The sequence below is a fragment of the Oryctolagus cuniculus genome, chromosome 1 (genome assembly GCF_964237555.1).
Source record: "Oryctolagus cuniculus chromosome 1, mOryCun1.1, whole genome shotgun sequence".
In the NCBI taxonomy this organism is placed as follows: Eukaryota; Metazoa; Chordata; class Mammalia; order Lagomorpha; family Leporidae; genus Oryctolagus; species Oryctolagus cuniculus.
Window position 1 is genome coordinate 178,570,074 of NC_091432.1, and position 14,537 is coordinate 178,584,610.

Consider the following 14,537-nt stretch of genomic DNA (forward strand, 5'->3'; position numbering starts at 1 on the left):
GAGCCATTTGACAAGACAGTAAGTCAGAGTAAGTCAGTCTTCCATAGGTGTTCCAGATGGGATTGGCTTTAACCTGAGTTCTATTGTGTAGTGTTTCTAGGTAACTCAGCAATGGATTGTTTAGTTAATTGTAGTGATAATATACTTTTTAAAATTATTTTTAATTAGAAAAATTTTAGTGCACACATATAAAATTATGCTTATTTGTGGGGTACTACGTGATGTTTGGTACCTGTGTACCTTGTCCAATATCCATTTATTAATACACTTTTAATGAGATTTGTTTAAACATTTATAGTTGGACAATTTTGAAAGTATGTCTTGGGCAGCTAAGTCCATTTTTTGGCCTTTTGTAATATTTAAACACCTAAAAATGCCCAGGGTGCCAAATTCTATATGAGCTTCTAAGTGGGGAAAACAAATGAGCCTATCTTCCATATCTTTCATATCACTGTCTGCTTCGCCTAAGGGGCTTGGAATGGATTTCCTATAAGTGGTAAGTAAACTGGAATCTCTGGAGGAGGAGAAGAAAGCTGAGTAATTGTGTGCATGTAAAGTACAGATATTGGTGTAACTTTTTCCTGATCAGAGTTGAACAACACTCTCCTCTCTCTCTCTCTCTCTGTGTCTCTTTCACTCTCTCTATATGTATATGTATATATATAAACACATACATATGTATATGTGTGTATATATAGATTTTAACTTAAATAACATCTGTTTTGGCAAATATAAATGTGAAATTATAGAACTATGATACTGACTTCCAATCAGAATGACTTAGGAACAACTGGTCCAGACCTTGTGTTGCAACTAAGGGAGCTTAGGCCCAGCGGGTGCTCTGTCAGATCACATACTTTGTAGCAGCAGAATTGGGGTCCAAACCCTGGCCTACTTGCTCCCAGACTGCAGATTTTGATTTTGAACGCCAAATGTAAACAATTCCAAGGATTCTATCTGCTGTTCAGTTTTGAATATTAAAAAAAAAAAAAACTCCAGCCCTCCAAGTGACAATATTCTGAGACTTCAGTATTTTAAATCTTTTCTAGGTTTTTAAAAATAAATTCTTCATCATTTGTCTTATGAGAGGATTCCTTACAAAGTTCATAGAAAATGCATATTATGAAAAAAATGCGTGGATTTAAAAATTTTTTTGCAGCAAAATAAACATCTTTTAACTGCATTTTCTATGAACTTTTTGAAGTACTCTCACATGTTTTATTTCTTACAGTGTTTATATGCATGAATTAATTTTTCTTATTTTCTTGCAGGAGAAGCTAACCTTCCTTCATACCTTGTATCAGCACTTGGTAGCAGGCTGTGTGCTCATAAAACAACCAGAAGGCATGCTGGATAAATTCTCTTGGTCTGAGCTTTGTGCAGTTTTGCAGGAGAATGTTGATGCCCTGATCGCAGACCTCAACAGGGCTAATGAGAAGGTAACTGTCCTCAGGCACCAGATACCTCTATTAAATTCAGTGACATTTGTCCACATCACAGTACCATTAAGAGGGGCTGACATTCATCTTATTTCAAAAAGAATTTGGGTGTTAATAATTCAATACCATTAATTATGGCTTGTCTACAACTCAGTTTGATGCCATTGCTGTGGGCATGTAAATGTGACTGAAGTCTGTATGAAGTCTCTAAGCTCCACTTTCTGTGCAGGACATGCTAATACTACTAGCCAGTATTAGCCACAGGGACCTAATTAAAAGAAAATAAATTAATCTTACTGATGAAGCAATTCAAAGAACTTAGTCATTTACATTAATAAACCAAGTCTTTATGTTAGCATAAAATAGAAACAGGATACAGTTATTCAAAAACATGATTTTAAAATTCTTTGCTTAGGAAATATAAGGTGTTATTTTGAAAGCACTTAAAGAATTTTAAATTACATGTTTATGATTTGTTTCTTGAAATACAACAAAACATATATTAGAAAATGCATTCCATGATTTAGAATGTTTTCTAGGAGAAAGCAGTAGAATTTTATGGTCCTTTACCATTTTGCAAACCTAGGAATTCAGTATTTCAAAAAAATTTAAAAACTTGCTAGTGGCTATAGAAAATTAAAATGACTTAGCAGAGCAACATATGCCACTGGTAAAGATACTGATTCTTATACTGGGTCTATTGAACTAACTGGAACTGCGTTTATGTGATCTAGTTTCTGTGTCTTAGTTGTAATGACATTTGCTCTTCATTGGTGAGAAAAACTGTTTTGTTAAACAGTTAGAAAAAAATCTATTGAAGTGTTAAAACAGTATTTGGGCCCAGTTGTAAGGTGGGCTTTCTTATTGTTGAGCATTTTTACCTTGGTGTTGGCAGGCACAATCGTAGGCACTTAGCAGTAGGATTGAGAAATGAGGGGATAAATTGTGAGACACACAGATGCTGCTACTAATTGTGAGTTTTTGTGTAATGTGTTTGTAAATTACTGATAATTAAAAGGAGTTTTTTAACCCTCTGAGACGATATTATGTTTTTAATAATTTAAAAATAGCATTAAGTGTCCCACATTTTAGAAGATAAGGATTTTCTTCAGCATTTGAAAAACTGGGATGATCTGCTTTATTATAGGTAAAGTGTTTGCAGATTTGTCAATCTCATTTAAATACTTTCTTTTCCTTTGAGAGATCTGAATAGCCTGAGCTTTGGTTCCAGAAGTAAAAATATCTTTCTTAATCTTCTTAGTAAAGTTGATTATAGAATGAGTAACTTTATTAGAAAAAAGAATAAATATTTGTTAAGTATACAAGTGATATAATTTTCTGCTAGAATATATATGCTGCTAATTCTTGTTTTTTATTTGCACTTAAAAATTTTTGTATAATCTGAAGGCATAGAGTGAAAAATTTTGTTGTGGTGCTAAGAAATGGTTAGCATATCTCATTTTTTTTTTTACATTTCTCCATATATAGATAAGCCATTTAGAGTATATCTGTAAGAACAAGTCTGACACAATGAGAGAGCTTCAGCAGACCCAGGAAGATACCTTTCACAAGGTGGCAGAGCAGATCAAAGCTCAAGAGAGCTGCTGGAACAAACAGAAGCAGGAACTAGAGCTGCAGTATTCTGAACTCCTCCTGGAGGTGCAGAAGAGGGCACAGGTACATGGCCCTACAAAGAGCTGTGAAAACGGTTTTCTTAATGTAACCATTTTAAGTGTTTTCTTTTAATACCAATGCAAATACCTTTAGAACTTCTTGAGAACCCCATGAAACTTGTTTAGACATACGTTCTTCATTCTCTTCAGCATTTGGTATTGTCAGTCTTTTTAATTTTGTTTGTTTTAAAAATTTATTTGAGGGGCTGGCGCTGTGGCACAGTGGGCTAAAGCCCTGGCCTGAAGTGCTGGCATCCCATATGGGCACCAATTCTAGTCCTGTCTGTTCCTCTTCCGATCCAGCTCTCTGCTATGGCCTGGAAAAGCAGTGAAAGATGGCCCAAGTTCTTGGGCCTCTGCACCAATGTGGGAGGCCTGGAAGAAGCTCCTGGCTCCTGGCTTCGGATAGGCACAGCTCTGGCCATTGTGGCCATCTGGGGAGGGAACCAGCGGATGGAAGACCTCTCTCTATCTCTGTCTCTACCTCTCTCTGTAACTCTGTCTTTCAAATAAATAAAATAAATCTTTAAAAAAATTTATTTGAAAGGCAGAGAGAGAGAGAGAGAGAGAGCAAGAGAGAATCTTCCGTTCACTGACTGACACCCTAGTTTGCTGCAACAACCAGGTCTGGGCCAGGCCAAAGCCAGGAGCAAGGAACTCCATTAGATACCAAGTATCTGTGCCTGTGCCATCCTGCACTGACTTTCAAGGTGAGAGAGCAGGAAGCTAGGTTGGAAGTGGAGCAGTTAGGACTTGGACCAGCACTCTGATATGGGATGTCAGCATAGCAAACAGTGGTTTAACCCCTGTGCCACAATACTGGCCCAATATTTTAAATCATTTAAGTCACTGTAGATGTTTTAAAATTATTTCATTGTGGTTTTAATTTTTCTTCATGCTTAATAATGTTGAATATTCATAAATTTATTTACTATTTGTATGTCTTCTTTATAAAGTATGTCTTCAAGTGTTGAGATGTTTGTGTTTTTTTAAAGTTGGTTTTGATAATTTTTCTATAAGATTTTAAAAATTTATTTATTAGAGTTACAGAGAGATTGATAGAGATAGATAGATAAAAGAAAAGAAAAGAAAAGAAAAGGAAGGAAGGAAGGAAGAGAGAGAGATCCACCTTCCATCTGTTGATTTACTCTCCAAATGGTTACAATGACAGGGGCCACGCCAGGCTGAAGCCAGGAGCCAAGAGCTTCCTCTGGATTTCCCATGTGGGTGCAAGGGCCCAAGCACTTGGGTCATCTGCTGCTGCTTTCTCAGGCTATTAGCAAAGAGGTGGATTGGGACTCGAAATGGTGCCCATATGGGATGCCAGCATCATAGGTGGCAGTTTTACCCATTACACCACAATGCCAGCCACTAAAGATTGATTTATTTATTGAAAGTTACAGAGAGGAGAGACACAGAGAGAGGGAGAAGTCTTCCATCTGCTGGTTCACTCCCTAGATGGCTGCAATTGGCCAAGGTTGAGCTAGATTGAAGCTAGGAGCCAGGAGCCTCTTCTGGCTCTCCTGCAAGAGTGGCAGGGGCTCAAGCACTTGGGCCATCTTTTGCTGCTCTTAAAGGCAACAGGGAGCTGGGTCAGAAGTGGAGCAGCCAGGACACAAATGTGATACTGCTGGCATCACAGGTGACGGCTTTACTTGCTATGCCATAATGCTAGCCCTGATGTTTGTATTTTTATTACTGATTTGTAAGAGTTCTTTTTACATCTTGGGTACCTATGTTTTATCATACATAGGTGGTTCAACTTGTTAGTTTTTAAATTTACAATGGTAAGGATATACATTGAGTAGAAAGTGTACTTAGAGTTTTGATCTCTTCCTGGGTAGTACAGTTCTCTGTCGTGATGCTGGGAAGTGGTGGTGAATGGTAGCACCTGCTATGGGATCATGAGGGTAAACAACTGGTATTGTAACTGTAGTGTTACCAAGCTACTTTTTTTTTTCTTTTAGTTCAGTGTATTAAGTACATTTCTGACTCAATATTTTGAACTTCTGGGAGGTTTATTGGGACATAACGATACTATCAGTTGAGGAGCATCTATAAATGCATCGCTGATACTTTTCCCAGTCTCTCACATATGTTTTCATCTTTTTAGTTTCTTTTGATGTTTATAACTTTTACAGCTTTGATGAAGTCAGACATATAAGTCTTTTCTTCTTTTGGTTATTTATTTTTCTGTGCTAAGTAATCTTTCAGTACACCAGAGTTGTGAGGATAATCTCCTATAATCCATTGTTTCTTTAATGGATTGTGCTTTCAGTGTTGCATCTTAGAACTTGTCTAAATGATGGTCAGTGAGATTTTTTCTCTGTTTTCCTTCTAGATGCTTTATAGTTTTAGGTTTTATATCTAAGCCTATGATCAAGTTTGAGTTTTATGAAGGTCTGAGGTATGGATTCATGTTCATTTTTTAAACAATATGGATTTCCAGTTATTCCAGTACCATTTGTTGAAAAGACGTTCTGTTCTCTTTTGAGCTGCTTTTGCATCTTTGTCAAAAATCAATCTCTATATTTGGGTGAGTGTTTCTGCACTGCTCCGTTCCGTTTAAGTGTCTATCCGCTTTTCAGTGTGCACTGGTGTAATTACTGTTGTCTTTTAGGAAGTCTTGAAGTCAGGATGTGTGAGTCTTGCAACCTCCTTCTATCTCTATCAGTCTCGAAACCACTGACTCTATTCTGAAACTGTGGGAAGTCATAGTGATTCGCTTTTTGAAGTAAGAGAATCAGTCATCACAAATGCTGATGTTTTAGGAGCAGCTCTCACTGAAGACTTTTCTCTGAAGAAGTTTTAACATCTTAGGCTTTGACCCATGTATCTGAAAGTGGGACCTTTCAACTCCATTACTCTTTTTTTTTTTTTTTTTTTTTTTTGACAGGCAGAGTGGACAGTTAGAGAGAGACAGAGAGAAAGGTCTTCCTTTTGCCGTTGGTTCACCCTCCAATGGCCACCGCGGCCGGCGCACTGTGGCCGGTGCACCGCGCTGATCTGATGGCAGGAGCCAGGTGCTTATCCTGGTCTCCCATGGGGTGCAGGGCCCAAGCACTTGGGCCATCCTCCACTGCACTCCCTGGCCACAGCAGAGAGCTGGCCTGGAAGAGGAGCAACCGGGACAGAATCTGGCGTCCTGACTGGGAGTAGGACCTGGTGTGCCGGTGCCGCAAGGCGGAGGATTAGCCTAGTGAGCCGCGGCGCCGGCCTCCATTACTCTTGAAAGTGCTTTAATGTTATATGTTGGCATGTATTTTCTATTATCTATGTACATACTGGATTTTCATCAGATATAATTGAGTACAAAGCAGCAATCCATTTTGGTCTTATATTTGGTAAACTACCATTATAAAACACAGTACAGGGCCTATTAATTTTAGCAAATTTTCCTGTAATTAATTTGATTTCTCTGCTTCTCCCCCAAAGCTGCAATGCAAATAAAATATTTTTATTTTATATTATTTAATGCATTTTGAATTCTGTTGATAAAGATGTGAGGGGGAAAATTCATAGTTACTTCATAGGATTGTAGAGAATGTTTGGTGTCAGATGAATGTGGTCATTAGTAGAGGCCATCTACTGGAAAACAAAAAGCTTATCTCAAGGCTTCTGTGTTTAATATTCAGTTATTGTAAGAAAATGATTAGAGGCCGGCGCTGCGGCTCACTAGGCTAATCCTCCGCCTAGCGGCGCTGGCACACCGGGTTCTAGTCCCAGTCCCGGTTGGGGCGCCAGATTCTGTCCCAGTTGCCCCTCTTCCAGGCCAGCTCTCTGCTATGGCCCGGGAGTGCAGTGGAGGATGGCCCAAGTGCTTGGGCCCTGCACCCGCATGGGAGACCAGGAGAAGCACCTGGCTCCTGCCATCGGATCAGCGCGGTGCGCCGGCCGCAGCGCACCGGCCGCGGCGGCCATTGGAGGGTGAACCAACGGCAAAGGAAGACCTTTCTCTCTGTCTCTCTCTCTCACTGTCCACTCTGCCTGTCAAAAAAAAAAAAAAAATGATTAGAAAAGGACAAGTAGTTAAATAAAAAACAATACTTGGATTTAAATTGCTTTTATGTGAAAAAACGTAATAGGATTATGTGTAAGACTTTTGAATGTGTGATTTTTTAAATATTTTAGGGTACATTTTATTAGATAAATGAAAACAAATAAAGCTGACATCCTGGTTGTGTTTTTAGCATTAGGTGAAGTGTGCTAGCCACTTGGTTGTGTAACTTCTTGATTTAAATGCATAGCACTGTCAAGTAAATAAATCTCGGTGTCCACGTGTGGGTCTGGGCCAAATGCTACATTTCATTTCATTCCATTTACTTACTTTGTCTTTGTAATCTTAGTATTTATATTCTTTTTTTTATTTGAAAGGTATGAAGTTACTGTACTGAAACAAGAGCTTCCTTTTTGGAAGTCAAAGGTTTCCACTGTTAGTTCAGTAAGAATAACCCTTGATGTAATATTTATTGTTAACACTTTAGATTTATTTGACATTTTAGTAAAAGCAAGTGAGTTTAGAATGAATAACAAAAATTAAAGAAATTCAGTTATATCATGCTATATTGTATTTTATTCCTCTTTTATGATTGTATTGAGAATACATTTGCCAAGAAATCTGGGTTAATTATAAAAGTGTTATTATATATGTTGAGCTGGTTTCTTTCTAATTGAATCAACAGTGTTCAGAGATAAAGTGGAGCTTGTTGATATTGTTGGAAGTGATGGTTCCTAGAATCTATATAGAACAGCCTAAAATACTTCATGGAGAGTTAGATAAAACTGTGTGCACACCATGCTTTTATGGCCTGTGAGTGGGTATCTCTGATGAAATTTCAGAAGAATCTTCTGATAATTCAGATAATTACTTTAGAAATAGTTTTTGTTAATGATAGTCTATCAATTGAGTTTGCATAATGCTTGATAGATTTTTTTCATTGCATAAGTTGGCATGCCTCCTCTTCCTTTAGTCCCCCCACAGCCATAAGAAATAGGTCTTTGAAGCATCAATTCTATGTTACAAAGGAAAATGAAGATTCAGACAACTAATACCTTTTATTTATGCAACAAGAGAGTTCTAGGGACAGGATTAGAATGAGATAACCAATGTAAAATATTTAGCATACTGTATGGCATATAGAAATTACAAAATGAATATTATAGACTGCTCTTAATGTGTCACCATCACCCTTCTCTTGGTTCTTTTTGCATTATATGATAGCACTCTTTCTTTTAGCAATATTGCGGTTTTTGTATTAGGAAAGCAATATTTGAAAATAGATCTAATGACCTTTCAGTTTCATATTTCTTTTTAAAAAATATTTATTTATAGGGACCAGTGCTGTGGAGTAGTGGGTAAGGCTGCCACTTACAGTGCTGGCATCTCATATGGGTGCCAGTTCTAGTCCTGGCTGCTCCACTTCTGATCCAGCTCTCTGTTATGGTCTGGGAAAGCAGTGGCCTAGGTCCTTGGGCCCCTGCACCATCGTGAGAGACCCAGAGGAAGCTCCTGGCTCCTGGCTTCAGATCGGTGCAGCTCCGACCGTTGTGGCCATTTGGGGAGTGAACTAGCAGGCAGTGGTGGAAGAACTCTCTCTCTCTGTTTCTCTGTCTTTCAAATAAGTAAATATATTTTAAAGATTTATTTATTTATATTTATAATATATATTATATATATATTTATTTATATTTACTTATTTGAAAGACAGAGTTACAGGGTGGGGGGGAGGAAAAGAAGAGAGAGAGAAACACATACCTACCCACATACCTTCCATATGCTGATACACTTTCCAGATAACCACTTCAGCCAGGGCTGGGCCAGGCTGAAACCAGGACCCAGGAACTAGAAGCTTCATCTGGGTCTCTCATGTGGGTACAGGGACCCAAAACCCCTTGGGCCATATTCAGCTGCTTTCCTCAGGCCATTAGCAGGGAGCTGGATTGGAAATGGAGCAGCCGGGACTTGAACTAGCATCCGTAGGGGATGTTGGCATTGCCTATGACAGCTTTACCCATCATGCCACAAAGCCAACCACTCCTACTTCTTTTTACTTTTTTTCTTTCTTTTTTTTAAATATTTATTTATTTGAGAGGTAGTGTTACAGACAGTGAGAGGGAGAGACAGAGAGAAAGATCTTTCGGTTGGTTCACTTTCCAGATGGTCGCAATGGCTAGAGTTGCACTGGTTTGAAGCCAGGAGCCAGGGTTCTCTGGATCTCCCATGTGGGAGCAGGGGCCAAGCACTTGGGCCATCCTCCACTGCTTTCCTAGGCCACAGCAGAGAGTTGGATTGGAAGAGGAGCAGCCGGGACTAGAACCAGAGTCCATATGGAGCCCATACAAGGTTTACCACAAGGCTGTACATAGTTAATTGCCCAAAGAATGCTACCAATTTAGAAGAGGTTGCAGTGAAATTTGAGAAGGTATTACAAAGGAGACTGGACCGCATCTGAGCTCTGGTGCCAGGGTTTGAAGACAGGAGCTTCTTCAGTTTCCCAAGTGGATGCAGGGGCCCAAAGCACTTGGGCCATTCTCCACTGCTTTCCCACTTCCATTAGCAGGGAGCTGGACCGGAAGTGGAGTAGCTGGTATAAGAACTGGTGCTTATTTGGAATGTAGGCATTGCAGTTGGTGGCTTAACTTGCTAGGCCACAACACGAATCCCTAGTTGTTATATTTTCATACATTACTATTTGCAGAAAATGACAACATATGTAACTTGTGAAAAGAAATAATTTCAAATCAAGTCCCTTGTTTTGGCCATTTGAGGAGTGAACCAGTAGATGGAAGATCTCTCTCTCTGTCTTTCTTTGTGTCTCTCTACACCTCTCTCTGTATAACTCTGCCTTTCAAATAAATAGGTAAATTTTTTTTTTAAATCAGGTCTCTTGATGTCTGTCATTGAATGTTCAATTTGTCCTTTGTCTTTTTGCCAACATAAAGAACAAGAAGTTGCAAGCAACAGTGATGAAACATGATTTTATTCTCTAGGGAAATGTCAGGTTTCTGGTCCTGAGTCTCAAAATTCATGGGGTGCTGTTAGCCAACAAAGTGTCCCTCAAAGCTCCTGTGTTTCAAAAAGTAGGTATTTATTCACTAAGGAAAGAAGTTGCCCTTTTTCTCCATTTTGGATGCACTTTGAGTTTATCAGTGAGTAAAGGAAAACTAGGAAAATTATGTAGTGTTTTTGTTAGGCAAGGAAATTGGTGTGAAAGTCATGCATCCTATATTTTTAGTTTTTTTTCTCTCAAGAAAAAATGTTTTGTAGAGGGAATTTGAGAATATTATTTTTTGAGATTAAACACACTAAGAAACAAATTATTTTAATCCTAGGAATGCTTTTTTTTTTCCCTATGAAAGAGGTATTCCTTATGTTTGCTTTAAAAATCTTGGCCTTTAATCTCCTTGGTTGGAGAACATTGCATTTTTTAAGGCAAATTTGCTCTAGAGCTGTTTGTAGCTTCACCATCAGACAGACTTTGTTCTTCAAGAATAATTCCCAGTAAATAATACATTACCCCTGAAAGTCCCTGTGGAAAGTCAGAATTAATTTAAAGTTGAAATCTAACATGATAACTTCCAAATTATATTTGGAAATTGTCCGTTTTTTATTATATTTTATTCTGTTTCCTTTGCATTGTAAAGCTTTTTTCCATCCATTGGGTATTTTTTCAGTGCCTTTAAAGGAGAATATACTCTCTAAACTTCAGTGATAATTTTATTAAGTTATTTAATTCATTCAATATTTGTTAAATACCTCCAGGATACAGAGAACTGTGACAGACCTTAGAGTAAGTAATGTTTCCCCTCTAGGATCTAGCAGTCCACTGTATTTGAGGGAGAAAAGATAGCCACACATAAAATAGGTAAGTAACAGTGAGAAATTAAATGCCTGAATGGCCTTTAATTAAGTTCAGAGAAGGTCTAGGTTAGTATGAATGAGAATGATAAAACCTAAAATGGGCTGTGAAAATAGTTAGAATTTGAATAGTGTTAGTGGTGAGCATAATGTCTGCACAGGAAAAGAGCTGTTGAGGATAGTGGCAGAAGGTGAGGGTTTTCCAAGAGAAGGCATATGGGCATGTAGTGACTTGAGAGAAAAACCCTGGTTCAAGAAAGACAAAAAAGTTAGAATTAGGATTAGATAAACCTAGTTGAAGGACCTTGGTCAAATTCTTTAATCTCTCTAAACCTCAATTTGATTACTTGTAAAACTGTGCCAACCTTATTGTTGGTTGGAAATGGGTCAGCTGTATATGGTGGAGTGTGAGATCTTTCACATGATAAAATGGACAAAATCTTTCCTGCAGTTGGCCTATTTTACTTTTAGCTCTCCTTCAACAATCTGTTTTTGATCAATGACATTGAATACCATTTTCAAATATTTATAATATCATTTGCAAATAACATCCTTTCACAGTATTTTTGTTCAATAAAAGTAATTTTCTAAAAAGAGGTTTATTTTATTTATTCGAATGGTAGAGTTACAGAGAGAAAGAGAGATATGTTCCATCTACTGGTTCACTCCCCAAATGGCCACAATGGGCCAATCTGAAACCAGGAGCAAGGAGCTTCTTCCAGGTCTCTCATGTGGGTGCAGGGGCCCAGAGACTTGGGCCAGCTTTCGCTGCTTTTTCCAGGTGGACTGGAAGTGGAGCAGCTGGGACTCGACCCAGTGCCCATATGGGATGGTGGCATCTCAGGTGCCTGCTCTACCCGCTATGCCACAGCTCTAGCCCAAGGAAAGTAATTTGTGTAAAATGCATTTCTTCCTGAGATAGTGAGGTTCACTTTCACGTCACCTACCCAGCTATTGGTAGTCTACCTCTTTTGTCTTTTCTTATAGTTTTATATATTTCTCTGTATAATGTTTCTCCAATTGAATAGATGGAATTGATTTTGGAGAGAATACAGAATTAGCCTTTATGGTTTCCATTTGCTTTCTCTATTCTCTCTGCCTGCCCCACCAACCACCCTGGAATTCTACCACTATTCCTGGTTGTCCTTGTTAACATATTTGGTTCTCACACCATTGACAAAGAACGAGACCTGCTCCAGGATTTTATGTGGCGTTTTGTAGCTTTCTGGATGAAATTAAATTCCTCAGCTTAGCACAGAAGGCTGTCAATCCTTTATCTATGTGTTTCTCAATTTCCATCGCCCACCTTTTTTTTTTTTTTTAAGATTTATTTTATTTATTTGAAAGTCAGTTACATAGAGAGGAAGAGAGGCAGAGAGAAAGAGAGAGTGAGCGAGGTCTTCCATCCACTGGTTCACTCCCCAGTTGGCCGCAGTGGCTGGAGCTGCATCGATCTGAAGCCAGGAGCCACAGACTTCTTCCAAGGACTTGGGCATCTTCTGCTGCTTTCTCAGGCCACAGCAGATCGCTGGATTGGAAGAGGAGCAGCCAGGACTTGAACTGGGCCTATATGGGATGCTGGCACTGCAGGTAGTAGTTTTACCCGCTATGCCACAGTGCCAGCCCTAATCTTTCCCCCCTTTTCTTCAGGCACTTATTTGCACTTCCTTAGAACACTTTATCCTCTTTTCTGCCTCTGACTTTTCCATGTGCTTGTCTTTCTGCTTATCTAGCTATGAACTGAGTATCAGTTTTCCCTTTTTTAAAGCTTACCTTCTTTGAGTTTTTTGTGTCACATCTGCGCCCAAACAGTCCATGCGGTTAATACTTCTCAGAGTTCCTTGTTCCTTTCATCTGCTCCTGGTGGCACCCTTCTTGCCTTCTAGGGGGATTTGTGTGGAGCCCTCGAACACAGGCCCATTGAGGGAACACTGCTGTCAAACTTGACTGGTAGTGCAGATATGGTGGGGGACAAGGCACAATGTCTTCATTTGCTAATTCCTTCATTTCTCACAGTTTCTCCACAAGTATGGCTGGTTCAGACTTGGGAGAAGAGTTGGAGTAAGTAAAGGGAATTAAATCTTAGTATAGAAACATTTAAAATTATTAAAAATTAAAATTTAGTTTTCCCCCTGTTCAAGGGAAAGCATTCAAGAAGTTGAATCCTGGCCTGCGCCGCAGCTCACTTGGCTAATCCTCCGCCTGCGGCGCTGGCACCCTGGGTTCTAGTCCCAGCTGGGGCGCAGGATTCTGTCCTGGTTGCTCTTCTTCCAGTCCAGCTCTCTGCTGTGGCCCGGGAGTTCAGTGGAAGATGGCCCAAGTGCTTGGGCCCTGCACCCACATGGGAGACCAGGAGGAAGCACCTGACTCCTGGCTTTGGATCGGCACAGCACGCCAGCCATAGTGGCCATTTTGAGGGGGCGGTGAACCAACGGAAAAGGAAGACCTTTCTCTCTGTCTCTTCTCTCACTGTCTAACTCTGCTTGTCAAAAAAAAAAAAAAAAAAAAAAAAAAGAAGAAGAAGAAGAAGAAGAAGAAGTTGAATCCTTCAGAGAGTAGCTCCTTGTGTATTTCCCTTACTCTTTGGTCTTCAGATCTGTGCCTCTGAGTGCCTCCTTCTAATGGTCTGCTTTTGGGAAACCTCATTTCCAACGTCGGGATTGGTTTTGGCCCAGGACTTCTTTTCCACAGTGGCCCTTTTTCACGGGTTTGAAATCTTCTAACCACTGCTTGTTAACATTGTCCATGGTAGCCTTTGACACCAAATATTGTAGCATGGTCGAGTTGGAGCTCCTTTGAGGTCTTCCTGCCAATGTAAATTTTAGAAATGCCTTTTGATTTTTTTTTATTCTGTGGTAACTCTTGGGTCACAGACATACACTCAGCACAAACCTCGCTCAAAGGTCAACATTAAATTTTATACATATGAAGCCTCCATTGATAATATAAAGAAAAATATTTCCTTAATCTCCACAAAAGGATTTTCTCATAGTGATGACAGCAATTTACTTTATTGTATAGATAAAGAGTATAGTATTCTTCTGTCTCTGAATGATCCCTTATTTGAGTTTAAGTTTCTTGATTTATATATTTTTCAACTTAATATTTTATGTGTTATTTTGAGATAATATTCTTCATTTACATTATATAGTCAAGGCTTAATGCTCCACTAAATAAAGACTTCAACAAATAAAAAGCAAAAGGATCATAGTTGAGGGGCTGGCACTGTGGCGCAGCGGGTTAATGCCCCAGCGTGCAACACCACCAGCATCCTATATGGGCGCCGATTCGAGTCCCGGCTGCTCCTCTTCCAATCCAGCTCTCTGCTATGGTCTGAGAAAGCAGTAGAAGATGGCCCAAGTCCTTGGGCTCCTTCACCTGTGTGGGAGACCAGGACAAGCTCCTGGCTCCTGGCTTTGGATCAACTCAGCTCCGGCCATTGTAGTCATTTGGGGAGTGAACCAGCGGAATGGACGACTTGTTTCTCTTTCTTGCTCTACCTTTCTCTGTAATTTTTCCAAATAAATAAAATAAATCTTTAAAAAAAAGATCATAGTTGAGTAGGAA

At 39.3% G+C, this 14,537-nt stretch overlaps 1 protein-coding gene across 20 annotated transcripts in view; it reads left to right on the forward strand.

The window, feature by feature from the left end:
- CCDC171 (coiled-coil domain containing 171) overlaps window positions 1-14,537 on the forward strand; it is a 395,951-nt gene that overhangs the window by 165,334 nt on the left and 216,080 nt on the right. For all 20 annotated transcript variants that reach the window (XR_011380113.1, XM_051845352.2, XM_051845399.2 and 17 more), the window contains 2 exons: window positions 1,272-1,439; window positions 2,928-3,116. Coding sequence is in view for 19 of the 20 variants with exons in the window: in XM_051845352.2 (XP_051701312.2) it covers window positions 1,272-1,439; window positions 2,928-3,116 (357 nt within the window). In the remaining variant the exon portion in view is untranslated. The remainder of the gene's footprint in view (window positions 1-1,271; window positions 1,440-2,927; window positions 3,117-14,537) is intronic.